This window comes from Pempheris klunzingeri, chromosome 7, assembly GCF_042242105.1.
Source record: "Pempheris klunzingeri isolate RE-2024b chromosome 7, fPemKlu1.hap1, whole genome shotgun sequence".
Lineage (NCBI taxonomy): Eukaryota > Metazoa > Chordata > Actinopteri > Acropomatiformes > Pempheridae > Pempheris > Pempheris klunzingeri.
The window spans coordinates 21,233,089-21,254,907 of NC_092018.1; the positions used below are offsets into that span (position 1 = coordinate 21,233,089).

Genomic DNA, 21,819 nt, shown 5'->3' on the forward strand with positions numbered 1-21,819 from the left:
TTGAATTAGAGTTGAATCACCCTGCTCTACATGAGCTCTTTCTCCACACTCCAGTCCAGCAGGGGGCAGTAACGCTCCTCTAAGCTGGTTTACCAACCGCCAAAAAAAACCCCACTAAAGAAGAAGAAGAAGCAGAGCGGAAGAGAATAAAGTGTAAACTGTCATGTCCGTTCTCGTGGGCCATAACAAAGGCTGTTAGATAGCAGTGACATGCAGTGGTAACGTTTTTCTCCACAGTGGATCGGTTGCTTCCAGCCCTTCTCACTACGCTGTGACTGACTGGAGTTTGACCAGATCAACTGTTAGCACTTCATTCAGAATGAGAACTGTCTTGATGGTGGCGGAAAAGCCATCCTTGGCTCAGTCGATTGCCAGAATCCTCTCCAAAGGTCGGTACGAACTGATAACTTTGTAATAATATCCCCTAAAGTGAGAAGTACAGACGAAAGGAGAGCCGTTTCCTACCCCCCCCCCCCCCCCCCCCCCCTCCCCCCCTCCTCATAGTCCCTGTGTTAAAGACACCGCGGGCTGCAGGCTGGAAGCTGCTCAGCCTCCAGCCCTGCAGAGATGAAGTGCAAGCAAGTAAAACACAACACATGTCCACCCTGTCACGGACAGAGTCCAGTAAATACATTTAAAGTGCTCTGTGGTTTTAAAATCTACATTTTCAGGAAGGTATTTGGTCCCTTTCTCAAAGATTCATCATAGTTAATGGGAAAAGCCTTTTGACAGCTAGAGATCTTTATTAACGGTGTTAGTATTATAGTGTAAAGCTGAAGTGATTAGTCGATTAATTGATTAGTCAATAGACCGAAAATTAATCTGCAACAATTTTGGCAATCAGTGTTTGTGGTTATCTATGAAGCACACCTGCCAGATGTTTGCTGGTTGATGCTGCTTCCATCATCTCATGTTAGAGATGGCTGCTTTTCTCTGTTTTCTATCATTGCTAATTGGAGTTTATGTGTTGTTCAAGAAAATTAAGATGTGGCCTTGGGCACTATGGAATTGTGATGGGCCCTTTTCACTATTTTCTGAGATTTTGTAGATTAAATGATGAAGTAATCAGGAAATTCATCAAGACTGAACGGAATTGTTTGTTGTGTTTCCCCCTGTAATTGACAATACGATCTGCAAAGCTAGGCTGGCCTCCTCTTGTTTATTTACATCTGCACAGCTGTATTTTTTTCAAACATGCAATGAAATCCCTGATATAGATGTAGTGTTGATCAGTCTGCTTACTTAATTACATAGAAAAAATGTGTAAAATATCATCAGAAGGCCTGCTGACACCTCTATCACCCCCTCCTTCTATGCATTGCATCTGCTGTTATAATATGTGTAGAATAACTCTTGTAATATGTCATGGAAGGCTTGGTGACAGCGTGGCAGTATTTGGCTAAAGTTAGTATTTAATGAGCACACGGTGGACCCTCAGATAGAGAAATGATTCACTGTCGATAGTAACTGTGCACTGTTTTACAAATATATTTGGAATTTCTGAAAAGTTTTTAATTTAATCAATATTTCACTCGGACGGGGTTGAGCTACGAACACAATATGATGAAAATGAGGAAATGTGAGAGTAGATACTTTTGGAGCTGTCGCAGTTGTTTCACCAAAGACAAAAGGTGGTGGAGATGTCACTGATTACGGCGGCTGGCTTTTAAAGGAGCTGTTGCCAGATAGCGACAGGGTGGACAGCAAGTTCGATGACGCGTACAAAATGTTTAATATTATTATGACGATAGGATAAAGTAATCAAAGTCACTTGTTTTGTCAAAGAACATGTTGAGGACAATGAGAATGTTTAAAAAGTGTTTTGACTTGTCGAAGTGTTATACACCGAATCAAAGGAAATGGTGAACAAATGAGGGAAACGCATGTCAAGAGACTTCTTATTGTAATAATACTAAGTGTGTAAATGTTTGACCATTTATAATAGAGCTTTAGAATTTCATTATTTTGCAATATGTCCACAAAGACCAAGTGATTCTTATGAGGACACCAAAAGCACTTTGGATGTCAAAGTCTAACTAATCTAACTAACTAATCGAACTAATGCTTATGATGGCTTGCACACTGGTAAAGATACATGTGCACCAAATCAGGTAGAAGCACTGCTAGATTACTCCTCCTCAATTACACAGGTGGGCCGACAGGTCTTCAGAAAGGCGTTACTGAGCTGAACTGTGTGCTGATGTTACTTTCGTGTGTTTTAGTGGAGAATCCTTAAGTAATAAGACAAATCTGTTGAATCTGTGGATGAGCTAAAGGCTACACACGGACTGTACCTCAAGTCATTCAGGGAAACATGGCGACACCAGGCTGCCAAAATATTTCATATGGACACAATGATAATACCATTTAATGTAAAATGCCTTTAATTACTTTGAGTAGCTGGTAACAGGCGTGTCGTGAATGGTTACATTTACAATGTCTACTGGAAAATAACAACAATGAGTGACAGACTATTTCTGAGAAACCACCATCTTTGCTCCGCCTGATCAAACACATGCTCTTGATGTTCACCGTGGTCCTTAGTTGGTATCAGAGCCGTCCGGCCTGCTCAGGTGTGCCTGGAGATAGCACATATACAAGCCACGGTGATGAACTCAAACTCCAGAGAGTAGCTGGCCGTTGGGAAGCAGTTGGGGTTCTTCTTGAGGACGGGCATCCTCAGGGAAACGGGGATGGTCTCCAGACCGAAGGTGTTGTCGAGTCCCCTGCAGGAGTGGCTGGTGTGGCAGCTGGCCTCATGGATGACCTGAGGCACCCGGTTCAAGTCGATGTTCTCCCTGGGGAGAGATGATGGAGCAGGTCAGAGACTGCACATACTTTATAACTGCAGGGCTGTCCCCGGCTAAAGAAATGTCAAATCTTTTATTCTTTATCAACCGGTAGCCATAGGATCATGTAACAATATGGCAGATTTATATAAATTCATTTAAACATCCAGAGCTGAGATGATTCGTTGATAATCAGTTAGTTTACAGAAAACGTGTCTGTTTTATGTCACAGTAAACTGATTCTCTTTGGGCTTTGGACTGTTAGTTTGATAAAACAAGATTCCATTGATTAAGCATTCAATAAATCGACAAACCCTTTCAGCCTTCGTCTCTTTGGATGAGGATAGAATCTGTGTGGAAGCGCGTGTGCACTGTATACTTGTGTATACTCACACGTAGGTCCAGGTTGCGATGCTGCGCTCATTGATGCGGCTGGGCAGGTTGACCAGCTGGCTGTAGTAGTCCTGCAGGCTGTATGTGCAGAAAGATTCATCCAAACACTGGCTACCTAGTGGCATGGCCACACTCTGATGGAGGGCCAGCAGGCCCAGCAGAAAGACACGCTGCAGCTGGACACAGAGAATAAACTGGATTGTGTTAGAGTGAAGTGATTTTTCTCTGTCGTTAGCAGGAGCTGTCCAAATCTGAACGTGTAGCATGAAGAGACACAATTGACCTGCTTTTAAATGAACGCTGCTGACTTTGGTGCAAATACTGCATGTTCAGGCACCTCTAACCACATTGAATGGAATCAGTCTCCAAGCACAATGTGAATTCATTACAATTTGTTCCCTTCATCAAATCATAGGCAGACAGCGCTGGCTGCTACATTTAATAGACAGTAGTTTTTACTCTGCTTTAATGCTTTTATGTTTCTCATCCAAATGTGTCTGCATTTCAAAGACTGTCAGGTACAGTAAGCCCACATGAAATTAGTGGTTGAATTTGTGATCTACTTATTCTCTGGGCAGATCGTTCCCATTTCAAACTGTATGTTATTTGAAAGTCTTGTCCAGCTGCTTGTATTTAGACGCAACATTTAACATTTGAGAACTTTGGCTTCTTTTCCCTAAATGAATCATTGAGTTGATGAAGGATATTCATAGTCCTCGAAGTATCAGAAACAGTCCTGTGTTGGTGTCTGTAATGAAACTGGGACATCATAATATCACTACTTCTGGAGCATTTCAAACGTTCTAGCCTGTAGCCCTACTTTTGGCTTGATATAACTTTTGAGGTTAGTTTAAAATAGATAAGGCGAGGCAGACTTTTGGTCGTATACAGTACGCCTGTGGAGTGTCTAATGCCTGGTAGACAGGTGTAAATCACTTGAGCAAGATTCCTGCATTTGTCTGTAAAGGATGAAGCCTGAATGTGTACGGTGAATTTGTATCTATCCTTCCTCAGGTCCAAATTTCATTTCGCCAAGCCCTACAAAAGCTAATGACAGTCCTGTTAATCAGTTAGGTTTGCTATGAAATTCCACCTTTTGCACTAAAAAGGTTTTACCTTTAAAAGAGATTCACTTGGTTTATCTGACTCAGACTACTGAAGCCTCATGTCAGTTTCAGCACTTTTGCACAGACTGTGTTTTTATGTCCCCTATTTCTTGTGCAAGGAAGTATGTACAGAAAGAATAATAACAGCTACCTAATAACTGTTTTAGCGTTTGAATATTGGTTAAGGTACACTTCTGAAAGTGTGAACCTTTGTTTCCATTTAAAAACATTTACCCATTTGGTAGCTGTCAAAAACACGCATCACTCATCATCACCATCAACATAAAGGCAGGTTTCTTACCTGGAGCTGTACCATGGCTGAAGTGTATGACTGGAGCTTCTGTTTTTTGTCTTGAGGATGTTGACAGGTGCTAACCTGTATCTGGACCTGACTCTATTTATATGTTGGCATTGCTACTGTCCTGTGTATGTGGGTTTGGGGGGGGGGGGGGCATATTGGTCATTCTGGTTCCCATTGTAATATCTGCCGTCCATGTTCCCTCATTGGCATTCAGCCTTGAGAGATTAATGTTGTTCAGAGTGGACGTCAGCATGTAGCATTGAGTTCAGGCAACCAAGGGAGGACTCTCACTTTAATGGCCTCAGTCGCCGTCCGTCTGACCTCCTGTTAGACTCATCACCAAGCGTAGGCACTGGGTTTAAAAGAATACTGATTTTCAAAAACTTTCTGCAGGATTAATTAATGCATGTTATAAAATCCTTTGAACACACGATGTGCAAGCTTTAATGTAAATTCCATTTCAGTAAGATGAAAGTTGAAGAAAATATTATTTGAGACATTATTCTGTAGTTAGTATTTATTCCTATGTTACATTTGTCCCATCCTGCACCACCGTATCATTAGTCATCACTTCTCAATACTTTCAAATAATGTGTTAGATGCGAATGATTAAACAAGTTGCACTGAATATCTGAGGACAGAAAAGAAATGCCTCAAGTCATATCCAATGTCTGTTCTGATGAAAGGCTTCTAATAAGCTCATTGGTGTGAATGCTGAAAGCACAAAGTTTTGTGATAAAAAGTTTTGTCTTTAACTCGCTCTCACGGCCGCACCGTTTCACCCACAGTCACAGTTTATGCATCAAAACGTAGGAAAAATCCTTGCCGAAGCAGTGATGTGACTCAGAACACACAGAAACGTATGCAGCTCCCGCTACGGAGCAACAGGAGTGCCGACCGACTGCCTCATTGACTGCCATGTTAAGTGAGAGCACAAAGTTGAGGAGGGAGGCAGAAACTAAGACTTTTCTAACCTGCTCCAGTTCTCTCATTTCACAAGTTAGAGACATCAAACTACATGTACGTGTTCAGCAGACCCTCTTCTCTCCACTGGTCGACACGTTATGGCTGTGACACGTACCGTTTTGAGTAAAACCTGGATTTTCAGAGGTGTGTCACAGCTGAAATTTCAATGAAAAGAGCTGCGCGTGAGCACAGAGTGGCTTGGCAGGCACCGTCACCACGGCAACCTGACAGCTGATGAGCAGCAGCTCATTAGTGACGTTTGAGCCACCAGATGGCAGCAGGGCAGCAGCAGGGCAGCAGATCAGCAGCAGAGCAGCAGCAGGGCAGCAGGGCAGCATGTCAGCAGCATGTCAGCATGTCTCCAGAAATTGCACTTTCCTTGCCAATCAAAGTCATCTTTTGATCAAGATCTAGTGATTTGTCATACGTCAACGAAATATTCGTCTCTAGCCTGCTTTCTTCTACATTAAGTAGCCAATTCAATAATTGAGCTATGCATATATTCCAGCCAACCTCGCACCCCGCCACCTTTGGATCTTTAATAGGAGTTTTAACAATATTAATTGCTTCTGCTATTGATCTCTTGTGTTTAAGCCATTGTATTTGTGTCTAAGTTTAATACAAACATGGGCATTGGAATGTTCTGAATGTCCTTTGTGGTAAGAGGTCTATAAAATCCTCCAACTTTAAATGACTGTCTTGACTAATTGCTACCTCTTCTGTTCTCCCTGTCCTTAAGGAAATTGTACCAGTCACAAGGGGCTCAATGGAGCATGCTCGGTTCATGAATACACCGGCAGCTTCCAGGGCCAAACTGTACGCTTTAAGATGACTTCTGTTTGTGGACATGTGATGAGTCTGGATTTCATCGGTGGGTATCATCAAGAATAGGTCCTGCTCACCCTTTGCCCAACTATCATTGATGGCATTTCCTTGCCTTTTCCTTACTTCATGAAGCTGATCGATAGAATACCAAGAGTGTGCAAACCTGTCATCAAAGCAAAAGGTGGCTAATTTGAAGAATCTAAAATATAAAACATATTGTGGTTGGTTTAACATGTTTTTATTTACTACATAATTCCACATGTGTTCCTTCATAGTTGTGATGTCTGCAATCCATCCATATACTGCTTATCCTTAAGGGTTGTGGGGGGGCTGGAGCCAATTTAGAGTCACCAATGAACTTAACCTGCATGTCTTTGGAATGTGGGAAGAAGCCGGAGACACAAGCACAAGGGGAACAAGCAAACTCCACACAGAGAGCCCCCATTCAAACCTGGAACCTTCTTTCTGTGAGGCAACAGTAAATGGTCTGTTTTTGTATAGTGCCTTTCTAGTCATTTTGACTACTCAAAGCGCTTTTTACATTATATCCAAAGTGCTTTTACATTACATACTCATTCACACATCATTCATACATCATTCACACACACAATGCTTCAGGAGCAAGTTGGGGTTCAGTGTCTTGCTGAACTGGGATCAAACCACCGTCCTTCTGACTGATGGACGACTCACTCTACTGATTTGGATTTAGGGATGTGACTCATCTGATAGGTACTGGCATCTCAGTAGGTGACTTCCACAACATCTCCACCTTCCAACTTCTTAGCTGGATATCTTTGTCTTGTTTTATATAACAACCACAAACAGGTTTCTACCTCTTCAGCCCCCAAACTCTGTCAAACTCTGTCTACTAAAACTGTTGAAAAGCTTGGTCCTTCTTTTTCAAGGAAAATACAACAACTGGGACAAGGTGGACCCTGCAGAACTCTTCAGCAAAGCTCCCACAGAAAAGAAGGAGGCCAACCCCAAACTCAACATGGTCAAGTTCCTCCAGGTAAGCTTTAGAGTTCGACACAGCATCTGTCGCTCGCAAGACATTGGTGCTTGCTGCATTCTGTATAATCAGCTGGAGATCAGTTTGTCATACTTGTACCTTTGGTGCTCATGTTTCTATTGTCATGTCAGGTTGAAGGCAGAGGCTGTGACTACGTGGTTTTGTGGTTGGACTGTGATAAAGAAGGCGAGAACATCTGTTTTGAGGTAATTCAGGCCCCATTTACACCTGGTATTGTGGTTTTGCAACATTGCAAAGCAACATAAGGATTCTTTTGGTGTGGTATTGATAATGTAAGTCTAATATTCACTCTCTTTTGGCTTTGGCTTGGCCTCCATGTTCCATGTTCACCAGCTAGTCTCTAAAAGTAACATTATCACAATGTAAAAGCTCCAAGGCCTTGGAAGAGGATTTTTGTTCTTTTTCTCATGAGGTAATACATTGTACGGCCAAGAATTGTAAAACATGATCAAAAACAAATACTGCTGCTGGAAACAAGGTTGATGAGAGCAACAGTAAAGCTGTTGAAAATGCTCTGCAGGTTCATCACTACAAGCAGTACTTTTAAGTAGTCATTTGACCCATAAAAATCCCCACCCCTTCTATAGAGGCTAATGTAGCTATTATACCCCCTTCCACAATCAAATGTTGAGCTACCCTTTATGACGATTAAGGTCTTATTTGATCTTGATCTTATATCCATATAGTCATTTTTTCTCCTGCCTCCCAGGTACTGGATGCCATCCAGCCAGTGATGAACAAAGGAAGTGACAGGGAGCAGAGGGTTTACCGTGCCAAATTCAGCTCCATTACAGACACTGACATCTGGAACGCCATGAACCGCCTGGGAGAGCCCAACCGCAATGAAGCCTTGTCAGTGGATGCACGTCAGGAGCTGGATCTACGCATTGGCTGTGCCTTCACTCGGTACACCTATCACCCTCTATAGGCTCACACTAGCTCTGCCACACATAGCCACCCTGTGTGTTGTAGTGAAATCTGATGCACGGTATTTGTAGATTATTCAAAGAATAAGTGCAAATCTATATTATTCTATAATATAATTATATATAATTCTATAACCAAGAAATGGCAAAAACCTTTTTGAAAACAAAGGGAATTCTGAGCAACAGAAAGAGAAGACAACAAAGCTCAGGGGCAGGATTCCCATCCAGGCTTTGTAATCCTATGGTCCATAAGCTAACCACTAATCCAACCCAGCACAATACACAAACACGGCACACATTCAAAGGTAACAGATGAATCCCGCAGTCATAAAATGTATGTTTGACTGAGATGAGCGACCAATGATCAGAACTAAAAATACTACAGACCAGCTTCGCCCAACAAGGAACCAAATGAATACTTATGCTTGATATGAATCCATTTAAAGTCAACAACCACATAAAACACAAAACAAGCTCTGCATTTTATTGTTTGGACTGCTGCTGCAGAGAGAGAAAGACGGGGAGGAATGAACCATGTAGATAGAACTGTTATGTGGCACATGTTTGATTCTCTCCTCCTTCACATTGATTGCAACTGATCTAAGGTCATAATTAATGCAATCTAAGACTGTCTCTTGTCGGTCAAATATTGTCAGGTTTCAGACCAAGTATTTCCAGGGCAAATATGGAAATCTAGACTCCTCGTTGATTTCATTTGGACCCTGCCAGACCCCAACACTAGGCTTCTGTGTGGAACGCCATGACAAGATCCAGTCCTTCAAACCAGAGACTTACTGGGTCATCCAGGCGAAGGTAAATCCCCAGTTTCAGCTGTCTGACACAGTATCAAAGATTTTCTTCCTTCCTTGCTATATTGACAGACATGTTTTGGTGTTTGGGTGTTTTACATCAGGTGTTCAAAGGAAAGGACAGCCCACTGACACTGGACTGGAGCAGGGTGAGGGTCTTCGACAAGGAGGTGGGTCAGATGTTCGTCAACCTGGCCAAGACATCCAAGGAGGCCCAGGTATTTATCATTATTTTATTTGATAATGAAATCGATATATTAAATTTTTGAAGTTTCTGTAACAACTTGCAACCAAATAACCAACTGACCACATATCGGTGATGACAAGACTCTTGGAAAGGCACCAAATAGTCTTACACACAAGAGATAAAACACATTACTCAGTGAGCTTCAGAGGTGCTTGTAGGCTGCTGTTTCCCCTTGCCTCCAGCCTTTTGTGCTAATTTAGGCTAACCAGCTGCTGGCTTTAACTTCATATTTCAATTAGTCCTTGCCCACCAGTAGAAAGTCTAACCAGTATGCAGTGGCATAGTAGTAGTAGTAGTTTGTTACATGACCAAGGCCAGTGGAATTTGTTTTTGGTACAGTATGCTCAAACATACTGTAAAAGCAGCCTGATATATTTGTCTTAATTGCAGTAGAGAAATGTCAAAGATATGTTCAAGATAATCTAGTGTCTCCATCACATTATTTATCCATCAGAGGGCACTGACAAATAATCTTTTACACTGTAAGTAACACATTTAAAGGAACCTTCATCATCATGATGATAATGGGTTGAATAATAGTCAGTATAACTTCATAAGAAGTATCAATATCATTGTCGGCATCATAGATCCTGTTGACGAGAGGACTAGGCTAGAATGTCTAAATAGATTTTAAATCAAATTGAGCATGTTTTTTTTTTTTTTTACCAGTGTATGTTTCCTGTATTTTAAATAATCAAAGATGAAGGAATCTTTAAGTGGCAAAAACTGGTGTGAATTTGAACAATTTTCCACTATGTGATGGATTCACTTATATCACAGTCAACTAGAACTGGCACTCATCTCAGTTGACCTCTGATACAAGCTGTGTAACACCCCTCTTGATACAGGTGGAGTCAGTGAGTAAGAAAGAGAAGGCCAAGCAGAGGCCCCAGGCCTTGAACACGGTAGAGATGTTGAGAGTGGCCAGCTCTGCCTTAGGTATGTTAACCTCAGCACAAGCAGCATTTCATCATTTTCCTACAACTGTTAGTTCTCCTTTAGGTAATGAAATTAATGAGAGTAAATGTTATATGTAGCAGAATGTTGTATGTTTGATTGAGTCAAAATAATATAATAATAATAAATAATAAGAAAATTGTAGGTTCTCAACAGCAATTTGTACAGAGTTAGTAAAACAATGCAGAATAGTGTCATCTGCATAGAGATGGACATTACAGTCTGTCAGAATAAATAATTGTTAAAATAAATTGTAAACAAGGCAGGGCTAAGAACTTTGTAGGAACTGACATGATGGTTAAATCTTTGGAATAATGCAACTCAACTTCTGTAGGATAAAACATGTCCTAATGTATTTGTCCTAATGTCCAATATTTTGCTGAAGATTCCAGCCATCACCCTAAGTCAGACCAAGACCCATTAAGGTCAAGTCATAAGAGCTGCAGCTCCCAGAGAAAAAAATCCAGATACTTTTTGATGTCTTAGGCATGGGTCCCCAGCATACCATGCAGATTGCAGAGCGCCTGTATACGCAAGGCTACATCAGCTACCCACGTACTGAGACAACCCACTACCCAGAGAATTTTGACCTGAAGGGAACGTTGAAGCAGCAGACCAGCAACCCCATCTGGGCAGAAGAGGTGAGGGTCACTGTGGGGCCAATAATGCATGCCCTGATGCATTCAAGGCCGGCAGTGTATGCATACAAAAACAGATTAATTGTATTTATACTTGCAGGCAGACAATTAGAACACGATGATTGAATGAGGATAGACCTAAAAGTATGTTTCTAAGATGTTTTACCTCTCCATTAGGTTCAGGCTCTGCTTTCAACTGGAATAAACCGACCCAGGAAAGGAACTGATGCTGGAGACCATCCACCTATCACTCCCATGCGTGCTGCGTCAGAAGGAGAACTGGGTGAGTCATACAGCTAATAAGATACGGGATAACGGATAATGAATATCACCTCTGACAGCAAAAAGTAAAGGCTAGACACCAGCTGGCAAAATAGCCATTTTATTGTATATGATGCACAATTGATGGACACACTTCATTCATTGATTCATTGTTTTACAACAGTGAATGACATTTTAACATTTTACTCTGATCAGCAAAGCACACTCCTTAATGTAAATGATCAGTGCTGATTCACCAAAGTTTTTTCCATTATCTATCTCTTACAGATAGTTTTGGTTTTATATCCCCTAACCACTAGCCTGCTGGCCTGCTGTTATCCCCATTGTTTTCCCTCTCTAGCTTTTAACTCTGTGTGGCTTTTATTATAAACAGTTTGGCCTTTTCATGTGATTGGACAATGGCACACCTTGTCCTTTAGATTCTTATATGGACTCCTTCAGGTTCAGCCCCTTACCCAGGTTCTTTCTCTTCTGTAATTTCACAGGAAGTGATGGCTGGCGGCTATACGATTACATCACACGCCATTTCATTGCGACTGTGAGTCAGGACTGCAAATACCTACAGACCACCATAGACTTCAAAATTGGCACAGAGGCCTTCTCGTGTAGTGGAAAAACCCTGATATCACCAGGTAAAGCTAAACCATCCCTTTTTCAGCTTGCTTTCTGAGTACAAAACTGTAGTTGCCCCTTGGAACATTTGCAGCTCGAAATGGCAACTAGAATTTTGCAATACTTTGGAGGCAGTTGGATCTTCAGTACCTCAAAAAGTTGTCAAGAGCTCAAGTTACAGTGAGTTACGTAACTCTTTAACTCTTTTTACCTCCTTGGACTATTGTAAAGATTAAATATGGCTTTGTCACACATGTATTAGATGTATCGTCATAGTTAATTTGTTCAGTACATTTTCTTGCTTTGAAGTGGTTGCTCATACAGTAACTTAATTCAAAGGCTACAAAGATATCTTCATTTGACAACATAGAGAATTGTCTGATTTGAGTTTTAGCCACCCCTTGGTGGATCACCTCATTATACCACTATCCTCTTAGGTATTACAGTTGTACTACAATGACTTCCTGTTTACGTAGTTGATTGGACAGTGCTACAGATGTTTGTTAGCTACTGATTTACACATTGCGGAAGTCCTAACTTTATAAGATAAGATAAGATAGATAGAATTTATTCCTAATCCTTGCTATGTATCTATTGTATTCCCAGGCTACACAGAAGTGATGCCATGGCAGGGCATCCCTCTGGAGGAGGCCATGCCAGCTTGTGAGCGTGGAGACACTTTCACAATTGATGAGATCAAGCTGGTGGAAAAGCAAACCAGCCCCCCAGACTACCTGACTGAGGCCGAACTCATCACCCTTATGGAGAAACACGGCATTGGTATACCTCAGCACAGCCTGTTGGACATAACTGTTGTCTATATCTTCTAACTGAGAGTATTTGTAAAAGAGGAAGAATCCTGTGCAGAGTGCTAGCCTCAACTCTCAAGGTGTAGCCACAGTTTGGGTCTGGGCTTTGAATATGAGCAGGGCAGAGCTAAAGATGGAATTAGCAGGTTTACTGCACTGAGAGAGTAGAATGAATGTATAGAGATGGATTTTTACATCAACACAGAATTAAATGATTTTGTTTGCCACTGGGAGGTAAAGGAGCTCCACAACTAACTAAAAAGAGTTGGCAAATTAGACTATTCTCACATATATTTGTATCAATTATTCAATTTAGTTAGCACAGGTGTGCTGGAGATAGAACACCAAGCAAACCACCGTTCACAGTGACATTTGGTTGCATGTTAGGTAAGTTGAGAGAAACCTGCAGCGTTTGGGGGGGAAAATGAATTCAATCAAGTATCAGGAAATCCAGGAGAAAACATCATGACGTCTGTGAGGAAGCTGAAGCTTCGGCGTCATTGGACCTTCCAACAAGACAAGAAGTCCTGGAAGACACTAGAGTGGCCGTCACAGTCACCTGACTTGAATCACATAGAAAATGTCTGGTGGTATTGGAAGAAGGCCGTTGCAGCACACAAACCCAAGAATATTAGAGAGCTGGAGGCTGTTGTCCATGAGGAATGGGCTAAGATTCCTCAGGAACGCTGTCAGAACCTGGTGTCTGGCTATGCATCATGTTTGCAGCAGGTCATAACAGCAAAAAGGTGCTCTACTAAGTACTAAAGATGCTTATCAAGAAGAGGCTGAATAATTTTGAGACTACAGCAGTCATTAAAAGAGGCAGATTGTGTTGAATTTGGAGAAACCAACTGTAATATTAGTTGTGTTGAGCTATTTCAATTGTTCTTGTTTAAGTTGGTCATTGAACACAGCTGAAGGTTTGTACATTTTGCCAATACACCTAATTTGCAATGTGGGTTGAATAATTTTAGCTGCAACTGTATACACAAATTGATAACTTTTACAAAATTACAAAATTACAACCTTCTCCCATTATGCACTTCTATGATGTCCACACCCTGTTAGATACATACGAAAATGTATTTTTTCCTTTTCTCTCCCTACTTATTCTTTCCTCTGTTTTTAAATCGGTCCTCTATCCTCACAGACACACTCAAACCCAAACACAAAGGATTCTCACACAACTGTCTGCTCTGCACAATCTCTAATACACACACACCAACATCATAACTCCTAACCTTTATTTTTTTTGTTTTTTCTTTCATTTATTTGTTGTTGCCGTTGTGTACATACTCTCTCTATAGATACCTATGTTATAAAAACATTCATCTGCTACGAGAAAACAAATATAATATGGAACAGATTTACACACATTGGCTTCTGTCCTCCCCCCTTCAGGTACTGATGCCAGCATCCCTGTCCACATAAATAACATCTGCCAGAGGAACTATGTGACAATAGAGAATGGGCGCAAGTTGAAACCAACCAATCTGGGCATTGTCCTGGTACATGGTTACTACAAGACAGGTCATTAGCCTCATGCTGTTGTATATTTTCTGATGGATATGTGGCTGTACATTGATTGCAGGTTTATAGAACATTGCTGAATCATCTTTGGACACAAAATGCAGGTAGACCCTTGTGATTAAACCTGCGGTTATCGGGAAGCCGTGGCACCAGACAGAATGGTCCAGTTCATTGAAATACATAAGCTACATTATTAGTGAGAATTTCAAATTTTGAGTGGCTTTTATTGGATGCCAAAATACTAAAACACTCATTTGATTTGCCGTGTGTGCGCAGACGCAGAGCTGGTGCTGCCCACCATACGCAGCGCTGTGGAGAAGCAGCTGACCCTCATTGCGCAGGGTAAGGCCAACTATCAGCAGGTCCTGCAGCACACGCTGGATATCTTCAAGAGGAAGTTTCACTACTTTGTGGATTCCATCACCAGTAAGTTCACTGCAGGACCACACGCTTCTTCATGGGGTTGTCTGCAAAAAGGGGACAATTGTGTAAACCCTAGTGATGATGGGTGTTTTCATTTCTAGTAGTTTACTAGTTAAATAAAAACACAAAAAACATCCACAGTAGTGAGATGATGATGATGATGATGATGATGATGATGATGATGATGATGATGATGATGATGATGAATAATTAACCAAGAAAAGAATCTGCAGATTAATCTGCTTTGAAAGCAATCATTAGTTGCAGTTCTCATATAATGAGGGTGTAACTGATTCTTGTTGTCTCAGTTCTTCTACTTGTCTGTAAATTCTCAGGTTTAACGCCCAACATCTTAATCAGAGGCATATTAAACTCTTTCACAAAGGATTATTCCAATACATTTGTAACTGTCATAAAGCATGCGCACCAATGTTCCAGCCATTTTATCACACCACCACTATGAATCATGATCTCTTGAGTCTCCTAATTGATGAATTGCACAAGCAATTCTCCCCAATGTTTTATTTCCTATACCAACTTAAGTAAGACCATCAAGTTTAGGTGTGTTGGCATCTCTGGTAAAGTCAAAATAGTCCAAAAAAAATTGAGGCACCACCTTTTTAGTACAGAGTGATTGAGTTAGGACCAGAGCTCAACACAGAAAAGAGAAAGTGCCCAAGCCTTACTTTTTAGATGACCAAACATAATCATGGCCATCTTTAAAGGTCTCTCATACAGAAGAACCCTGCTGTATCCCACGTGGATGTTTTAGTTGTCAAAACTACCATTTTAACGTTCTAAGACTGCCTTGTGAAAGGACATAGAAACTGATTGTGTTACAAAACCTTCAGTTGAAAAAGAATCCAGTATCTTTTTAATTTTACCGGGACAGGCTTCATGGTAGGGGAAAAATGAAGTTTGAACGGAGTTGTACAGGTGGAAATGAGAAAAACATAAACACCTTTTAAAGGTGGAATTGAAGATGTAATGAAGGGCTTAAGTTCTAAAGGAAATGATAGCACGGTTGAAGTGTTAAATAAACAAAAGTATGCAACCCCAGCCCACACTGTTTGACTGATGTGTTTTACAGGCATGGATGAGTTGATGGAGGTCTCCTTTTCACCCATCGCCGCCTCTGGGAAGCCGCTGTCCCGCTGTGGCAAGTGCCATCGCTTTATGAAGTACATCCAGGTCAGCATAACAGTCCAAACTACTGTTAGAATTAGAAAGATATGACTTGTTAGACTTCAGAGATAACAGGTGTTGCTTCACCTGTTACTTGTTATGTAGCACTGGTCTCCGCTGTTGAGCTGTTGAAAATGTTATAAGGTAAAACAATAGCCTTTTCATAGATATTTGGCTTACACTGGGCTCCAGAAGGTGTATAAGTAAGTGCTGGAGTCCAGCAGTCTCAGCCACAAATTGATTTGAAAGCTTGTTAGCATTTTTGCACACACATTATCACAATCCCTTGTCTTTAGTCAACTCTCAAACAATTGGTACAAGTGTTGTTACACTGTGTTCTTACTCACAAGTTTTTACTTGTATATCATATAGGCACCATTTATATTCCTCTCTGGATTGTCTGATATCTGTGTGCTGACCTCTGGCCTTCAACATTCAGCTCAAAAAGAGCTTTAAAATGCTAAAATTGACATTCTCCCTTATTAGCATTTCTGCCTGATGTCAGAACCACTTTTAAATTCATGAATGAATCATGGGGCTGCAGATGTTTTGGTCATTGTCATTGTAAATGAATATATGCGTAGTGGATTGCGTGTCACTGTTGAATGGCGTGTGGAACTCACATGTTTAGATTGCTCCATGTGCTCTGAGGATGTACATTCTTTACAGTTTCAAAGAACTTTGCTTTTCTTTCTTTGAAGAGTTTATACACAGTGATGTGTGCAGAAAATGAAGTAGCCATTTGTCTAAAGACCCCAGCAAATAGATAAGTAGTAAATCATGGAAATAGTAGCATCAGTTGTTTGAGTTCTTGTGAGTTATGTATACGTTTCGATTAGAACTGGAAGTATAACTGCAGGCACATTGTTCGACGTATACACATTACAGTGTACAACTTTGAAAGCATGAGAGTCGCCATGGTGACAGTGGTGGGAAATGGAAGAACGCACAAACAAAGGCTCCCAGAGCCTGGTGAGCTGGTGGCCTTGCAGTCAGACCATTGACTCAGTTCTGCATAAAATTGGATTATTCTTTCTCATTGACTTCAATGTACGACTTCATTATTGTGCTGGTGGACGGGGTACAGGGGGTACAGGGGGTACAGGGTGAACACTTTATACCTGTGCTACAAAGTTGAACAGCATAGAAATGGCAGAAAGTCAAAGAAAGGAAGAATTAAAAAAAAAAAGCCCACTGGATTCAAAAGCAGGGACGTTACAGTTCATTGTTGACACCTAAACTCCTACCAGACTACCAGCGTTTAAACAGAATGAATGCAGTGAAAAATGTAGGTATTCTCTCAGATGAAGCACACATGATTGTCATCAATACAGAAATGTTTTCTAAAATGTCACATTTCTGAACTTTCGAAGCTTTTGTAGTTTAAACTGTATAAATATAGAGGAATGGACTTCATAATTGACCATGGATGGCAGTGAGCGAAGTTTCGTTGCATGTTACAAGATGTGTTGCCAAAATATGACTGGGACATGACTGTTTTATGTCATCACAGCACGTCCATCAAAAAAAAAAAAAGTAAATCTTCTGGTCTTTACTTCCTCAGATGGTGGGAGGTTATGACAACTTGTGTTGATTGTGCAGACAGCAGAACAGTTTGTGTGCTCTGGTTACCAGAACTAGCATCAGGGACATCACATCAGTGACTGTGAGGTGGATTGAGCTTTTCAGTGGGTGGGACTGTCGGCCTACTGAAGGGCTGAAGGAGGTCACATGATAAACAGATCCCAGATGCGCGTGACGTCACACACAGGGTCACATTTAAACGGAGTGTTTTCCTACATAATTACTGAAAGATGGAGCCAGATAACGACAAAATAGAGGATTATTTATAGTTTGAGCACACACCAGGGCACACATTGATGTTGAAAACACTTTAAAAAGTGCATTTTACACAGTATTACATACTTTAAGTTATGCAGTTGTGTAAGTGTCTCTAAGACGCAGGAGTTGCTCAGTGATATTAGCCCCTGACCAGGGAAAAATAGAGAGCGACACAACCAACAGGCACCTGTACATTATCACAGTGGGCTCTTTTGAGGTGGAGGACTTATCAACTTGAGCCGTTCGCTGCAGCCCCTTTAATGCCTGAAGCCAGAACTCTTGGTTCGCTGTTCTCTAGCTCTCTCTCTGGGTAATGGGTCTTGATCAGCATGTATAGTTTCACAGAGGTTGGCGCTAACATTTTTTTTTCTTGAATAATGTTCAGACGACAGATACATCCCAGCTGGTTGTCTCTCAGGTGCAATCTAATTTAAAACAGTAGATGGCGTTTTGAGCCATTTTTCAACCCATTAAATACAGTTTGTTTATATATTTAGTAAGAAATGTCCTTATTAACACCAACATTGGTGTGTTTCATTACAGTACAGTCCCATCATCGACTTTACAGCACAAACTGTGTGTGAAGTACCTCTTTAAAAACACAATTTTAAGCATGTATGATAATAAAATAATGATAAATCATGATAATGAAAATAACAATAGAGGTCTGGTCTTGGTCAAAAGCAGACTGTGACCCAGAGAAGGCTCAGTTTTCCTTTTCCACAAGGGCATGTGAGCACTCTGCAGATAGCAGTCTCTACTTTCTGCTTTTGTTTCCACTGCACTCCACTGAGTTCCTGTAATTGTACATTTTGGCACTGCTAAGAAGGTGGTACGAAATCCACCTTCCAAGTACCCCCAGGGGATAGAATGCAACAGCAACAGACTTAGTAATATGGGACAGGTGTTATGTGTTTCAAGATAAAGGCAATATAGTGATTGAGAATGTGTGTTTTGCTCCCTTGTTATCCATTTGGCTATGCGAAGTGCAAACGGTCAGAGACCCCGTGTTGGTTAGCAGTATTTCCTAGTAACATTTGGGTGGAGATATTTTCAAAAATGAGCTTTTTTGCCACTGCATAACAGTTCAGTTTTACCAAACACTGAATTTTATTTCTTCAGTTGCCCTTCTCCAGCTTCTGACTGGGAAGAGAAGCAAACAGCAGGCTGGGTTGATGTTATGGAGCAGAGAGAGCGTGACGGGCAGCTGCTGTTGTGTCAGAGTCCTGGTGTGGCCTTTTCAATGACGTATATTCAAGACATTGTGCTTTGAGAAGCACAAATAGCCTTACAGGTTACTCGGCTTCCAAGTTTTGGATCGTCAAGTTCAACAGTGCAACAGTGTACATGGTCGAACACAGCTACTATTCTGATTTAGCGTGCATGCTGTATTTAACTGCAAATTACGATGGCTACTTTAAAAATGGACAATACTAACAGCCCTCTGTCTCCCTGGATAAGCAGACACAGTACACACACAGCCCTAATGGCCTTTGAGGTTGGTTAGGAGAGGACTTGATGTGCATCCCTTGTTGTTTAAAGCGTCCAGTCTGTAGCATGCACGTCATCTGATTCTGACATCTGATCTTATGTATCTGCAGGCCAAACCCAGCAGGCTCCACTGCTCCCACTGTGACGAGACCTACAGTCTTCCCCAGAACGGAGCCATCAAGTTGTACAAGGAGCTCCGCTGTCCCCTGGATGACTTTGAGCTTGTGCTGTGGACCTCAGGGGCTCGAGGCAAGAGCTACCCCCTGTGCCCCTACTGCTTTAGCAACCCGCCTTTCAGGGACATGAAGAAAGGTAGGAAAACCTGGATTTTAACTGGTGGTAATTCTTGTGGTTCTTCTCGTCGTTGTTAGTTAATCACATATGGATGGATTATCATGACGAGTGATTTGTATTTTATACAGATACAGTAGTTGTCAGGTGTATCTCCTTCACACAATATGGAGCAACATGTGCACTGCATTTTTTTGTCGGGGGTGCTTTTTTGGACTGTACAAAATTGTCTGTTCTAAAAAAAAAAAAAGAGACGTGGTTTTCGCCAAATGTAGTTTAGTCATTTTTTTTTTTTTTGGAGAGAGGAAGGACTTTAAATTTTAGATGTTTCCTTCTTCGTGAGACTTATTGTAAAAAAGATAAATAGATGCATCAGTTAGATGATTTTTTTGTGATCAGTTCTTTGCATCTTTCCATTGCATGGCTCCTGCACTGGCCTCCACAAACTCCTCAGTCCAGTTTATTTTCTGCCTCCTTCTAAAAGACGTTGGTAATAAGATGCATGCAGTATTTAAAGAGACAGGAAGAACGGTGAGACTGAATATGGAGAGTTGAATCATCTGGTTGAAGAGATGCTTAACACCTTTTCTTGGTAAAACTGGCCCTTAGTCTTTCATAGCCTTCTGACCCCTCTGACTTTCTGACCCCTTTTTTCATATCTGCTTCTTCCAGGTATGGGATGCAATGAATGTACCCATCCGTCCTGTCAGCACTCTCTCAACTCTTTTGGCATTGGACAGTGTGTGGAGTGTGATAGTGGGGTTTTGGTGTTGGATCCCACCTCTGGACCAAAATGGAGGATGGCATGTAATAAATGCAATGTGGTGGTGCATTTCTTTGAACATGCTCACAGAGTGCAGGTGAGAAAATGGTTCTTTAACTTGTCCTGTGTCAAGATAATCTATATATACACACACACACACACACACACACACACACACACACACACACACACACACACACACATATATATACACATACATGTGTGTGCGTGTATATATGTGTACATGTGTATATAGATATAGATATAAATATATATCTATAGATATATACACTACTCACAAAAAGTTAGGGATATTCAGCTTTCAGGTGAAATTACAGGATGAACCTAAAATGCATTCTAAACTTTCCAGGTGAACTTAATGTGACCTCTAAACTTTTGAATGCACATGTCCAACTGTTCAGTGTTTCAGTACTTTCTGCACCAGCTGCTGTTCTCTAACAAGAAGCTTAACAGCAACATTCACAACAGGTTTGATCCATGAATCCACCAATACATTTCCTGCTTCAGTTAGAATTGGTATTTAAACAGTCCTCCTCATCGTGCTGTTCACATTCTGACATCATGAGACCAAGACGACACCTAACTATTGATCAGCAGCACCTCAACACTGCGAGGCTTCAAACAGGAAGTCCTCAGACGGAGGTGTTCACTGAGCTTAGAGGGTCACAGAGTGTCATCAGGAGGTTGTAACAGTGATACAGAGAGACTGGAAGAGTCACAGAAAGGAGAGGAGTGGACGTCCTTTGGTCACATCCCAATTTATTGAGACACCGAAAATGTTTTGTTGTGGTATACCTACCACTGTTGTTAGATTTTGTTTCAATAAATTGTTTAAGATGAATAAAAGTACCATTGCATGCTTCTACTTAAATGCCCTACTTTCATGATATAATATCACTTTTTACATTTTTCATATATTTCACCTGAAAGTTGACTATCCCTAACTTTTTGTGAGTAGTGTATATATATATATATTATGATGTCTTGTGTTTTTTTTAAGTCTTTGTCCTTTCAGCTCTTACAATTGCTTTTAACCCCATTTACTGACTCTACCCTCTCTCTTCCTGTAGGTTGCTCAGGAGAGCTGCGATGCCTGTGACGCCTCTCTGGTCGCGGTGGACTTCAACAAGACTCGCACTCCACTTCCTGCCGGTGAGACCCAACACACTGGCTGTGTTTTCTGTGACCCGGTCTTCCAGGATCTGGTGGAGCTCAAACATGCCACCATGAGGCACTCCAGGGGGGGGGGCGCTAGACGAGGAGGAAGGGGACGAGGCAGGGGACGCCGTGGCAACCCTAAAAAACCTAAAGACAAAATGGCTGCCCTGGCAGCTTACTTTGTATAGTGTCTCTGTACAATGCATCTTTTTATTTGCTTGACGCTTAGTATGGTGTATACAAACTGTTTTTACGAGTGTACACTGCAAAAAATAAAATCCAATATGTTGTATGTAAAAACAATGTTCGCTGTGAGTGTGTTTCTTCACCATCGCAAATGTAGAGTTCCAGCTAAACATAGAAAATTCTGTTTTTTTCAGCGCCTTTTGAAACACGTTGAGCTTCAATTCTGATAGGCATGC

The 21,819-nt window shown here is 41.3% G+C and overlaps 2 protein-coding genes across 2 annotated transcripts; one reads left to right on the plus strand and one right to left on the minus strand.

The window, feature by feature from the left end:
* Positions 1 to 305: 305 nt before the first annotated feature.
* Positions 306 to 21,670, plus strand: top3b (DNA topoisomerase III beta). The gene is made up of 18 exons (XM_070833577.1): positions 306 to 389; positions 6,295 to 6,426; positions 7,286 to 7,392; positions 7,524 to 7,598; positions 8,123 to 8,319; positions 8,996 to 9,152; positions 9,253 to 9,366; positions 10,244 to 10,334; positions 10,839 to 10,993; positions 11,168 to 11,273; positions 11,758 to 11,904; positions 12,491 to 12,664; positions 14,095 to 14,223; positions 14,500 to 14,649; positions 15,737 to 15,837; positions 19,275 to 19,476; positions 20,128 to 20,315; positions 21,310 to 21,670. The coding sequence occupies exons 1-18, from the start codon at positions 320 to 322 to the stop codon at positions 21,583 to 21,585; spliced, it is 2,571 nt and encodes an 856-aa protein (XP_070689678.1). The 5' UTR covers positions 306 to 319; the 3' UTR covers positions 21,586 to 21,670.
* LOC139203728 (uncharacterized) lies at positions 2,570 to 4,604 on the minus strand. Its single transcript, XM_070833578.1, has 3 exons — positions 4,590 to 4,604; positions 3,183 to 3,358; positions 2,570 to 2,798 (listed from the first exon to the last, which is right to left on the minus strand). Exons 1-3 carry the CDS (start codon positions 4,602 to 4,604, stop codon positions 2,570 to 2,572), a joined length of 420 nt encoding a protein of 139 aa, XP_070689679.1.
* Positions 21,671 to 21,819: the final 149 nt, after the last annotated feature.

Excerpts from the sequence above, each read along its gene's own strand:
- top3b (XM_070833577.1), top strand. The coding sequence starts at position 320 with ATGAGAACTGTCTTGATGGTGGCGGAAAAGCCATCCTTGGCTCAGTCG. Across the intron at positions 10,335-10,838 it reads AGTGGCCAGCTCTGCCTTAG|GCATGGGTCCCCAGCATACC; the intron begins GTATGTTAACCT and ends TTGATGTCTTAG. Across the intron at positions 19,477-20,127 it reads TTTCAGGGACATGAAGAAAG|GTATGGGATGCAATGAATGT; the intron begins GTAGGAAAACCT and ends TGCTTCTTCCAG.
- LOC139203728 (XM_070833578.1), bottom strand. Across the intron at positions 2,799-3,182 it reads ATCGCAACCTGGACCTACGT|GGAGAACATCGACTTGAACC; the intron begins GTGAGTATACAC and ends ATCTCTCCCCAG.